Source organism: Babylonia areolata, chromosome 30, assembly GCF_041734735.1.
Source record: "Babylonia areolata isolate BAREFJ2019XMU chromosome 30, ASM4173473v1, whole genome shotgun sequence".
Lineage (NCBI taxonomy): Eukaryota > Metazoa > Mollusca > Gastropoda > Neogastropoda > Buccinidae > Babylonia > Babylonia areolata.
The window spans coordinates 20,967,114-20,969,613 of NC_134905.1; the positions used below are offsets into that span (position 1 = coordinate 20,967,114).

At 42.6% G+C, this 2,500-nt stretch overlaps 1 protein-coding gene across 1 annotated transcript in view; it reads left to right on the forward strand.

Annotated features, from left to right (window-relative positions):
- Positions 1-2,500, forward strand: part of LOC143275678 (uncharacterized) — an 8,541-nt gene that overhangs the window by 5,732 nt on the left and 309 nt on the right. The window contains exon 5 of the mRNA XM_076579967.1: positions 2,330-2,500. This exon is cut by the window's right edge and continues 309 nt beyond it. Coding sequence (XP_076436082.1) covers positions 2,330-2,500 — 171 coding nt within the window. The remainder of the gene's footprint in view (positions 1-2,329) is intronic.

Sequence of the window (2,500 nt, forward strand, 5' to 3'; positions counted from 1 at the left end):
GGCAGCCATACTCCGTTTTCGGGGGTGTGCATGCCGGGTATGTTCTTGTTTCTATAACCCACCGAACGCTGACATGGATTACAGGATCTTTAACGTGCGTATTTGATCTTCTGCTTGCGGTGTACACACGAAGGGGATTCAAGCACTAGCAGGTCTGCACATATGTTGACCTGGGAGATCGGGAAAAATCTCCACCCTTTACCCACCAGGCGCCGTAACCGAGATTCGAACTCGGGGTCCTCAGGTTGAAAGTCCGAGGCTTTAACCACTCGGCTGTTGCGCCCGTCAAACAAACAAACAAAAGAATCGTTCATGTATGTTCTTCTTCAGTGTATGTCTTTTGTCTTGTTACACCTCTTCTTCCTGTCATGCATTAAGTTAATGTGACGTATTGTATCCGTAGTGTTAAGTAATATTCAGTTTTGTGCGATGTGAAAAAAAACTGTATGAATAAAAGTATTTTGAACATTACAAAAAAAAAAAAAACAACCCATGCATGCATAGCCCTCTACAGACAGCCAGCCAATACACTCGAGCACTTAACTTATGTTCATTATGTGCCTTCATTATCATCGTGTGCTTTTTTTTATGTTATCCGTTTATTTATTTATTTATTTATTTATTTATTTATTCATTCATTCATTTGTTTGTTATCTATCTATTTATTTATTGAGAATTATATACCATTCATTATTTTTTCACTTCTTTTTTCTTCCTCAAGGCCTGGCTAAGCTGAATCAGGTGACGTTGTCTGTCAGGCATCTGCTTTAGCAGATGTAGTGTAGCGTATATGGACTTGCCCAAACGCATTGACGCCTCCTTGAGTAACTGAACTCAACTGAACTCATTATTATACCCTATGGTGAACGTTCTTTCTACTTTGCTGCTCCTCACATCTGGAACAAAAAACCTTCCTCATCATATCCGTGCATCTGATTCAATTTCTGCTTTTCGCTCATCACTAAAAACTCATCCTTTTTAACTCAGTACGGCCAGTCCTCTCTTCTCCTCTACACAGACCCCTCGGATGTCCAGTGGGTGTCTGAATGACCCAAACTTTAGCTTCCGTCGTCAGAATTGTGGTATTCTTTGTCAACATTCACCTCTTCAGTATAAGAGCCTTCCATTTGCAATATTTTGATGATGGTAATTGGGGTGAAACGCTCTAACGTCGTCTCTTTCGCCGTTCGTATGGAGAGAGTTAAAAAGTATCTCTAAGCACTGTCAGCTTCCTTGTTCTCCATCACTACCCATGTCAGCTCACTTTGGATGTATGTAGAGTGGGAAAGGGAGAGAGTGTAGGGGGAAGGGGTGGGGGGGTCGGGGGGTGGGGGGTGAGAAAGAGTGGTCATGAACGATTTATGTAACTTGTAATATTCTTCTTTCATATAAAGCGCCCTGAGCTGCTAGAGAGAAAAGGCGCTATATAAATGTACATTATTATTATTATTATTATTATTATTATTATTATTATTATTATTATTATTATTATTATCATCCTCAAAGTGGAGTGATGGCCTAGAGGTAAACGCGTCCGCCTGGGAAGCGAGAGAATCTGAGCGCGCTGGTTCGAATCACGGCTCTGCCGCCGATATTTTCTCCCCCTCCACTAGACCTCGAGTGGTGGTCTGGACGCTAATCATTTGGATGAGACGATAAACCGAGGTCCCGTCTGCAGCATGCACGTAGCACACATAAAAGAACCCACGGCAACAAAAGGGTTATTCCTGGCAAAATTCTGTAGAAAAATCCTCTTTGATAGGAAAAACAAATAAAATTGCACGTAGGAAAAAAAAAAGAAAAAAAAAGGGTGGCGCTGTAGTATAGCGACGCGCTCTCTCTGGTGGAGAGCAGCCCGAATTTCACACAGAGAAATCTGTTGTTTTAAATACAAATATAAATACAAATCATATTTTTCCATCGTGTGCACTATTACGAATGCAAGACGCTCTGTGTGTGTTTCAATTCTCCGTGATGACGACGACGACAATGATGATGATGATGATGATGATGATGATGATATTTCTCCATCGTGTGCACGAATTACAAATGCAAGACGCTCTCTCTCTCTCTCTCTCTCTCTCTCTCTCTCTCTCTCTCTCTCTCTCTCTGTCTCTCTGTCTCTGTCTCTGTCTCTGTCTCTGTCTCTCTCTCTCTCTCTCTCTCTCTCTCTCTCTACAGGGTGGCGCTGTAGTATAGCGACGCGCTCTCTCTGGGGGAGAGCAGCCCGAATTTCACACAGAAAAATCTGTTGTGATAAAAAAAAATTAAAAAAAAGAAAGAAAGAAAGAAAAAAGAAATACAAATACATTATATACCCGTCCCACAGATTCCACAGCTACCATCGGTAACATCCCTTCCTGTGAAGGCAAACCCCCTGGAATGCACGAGGACCCTCGGGACTGCCACGCCTTCCTGCTCTGTGACGGTAGCAACACCTTCTATGAGATGTGCGCTCCGGGCACTGCGTTTGTGGAGTCTAGCCAGACGTGCGAACACA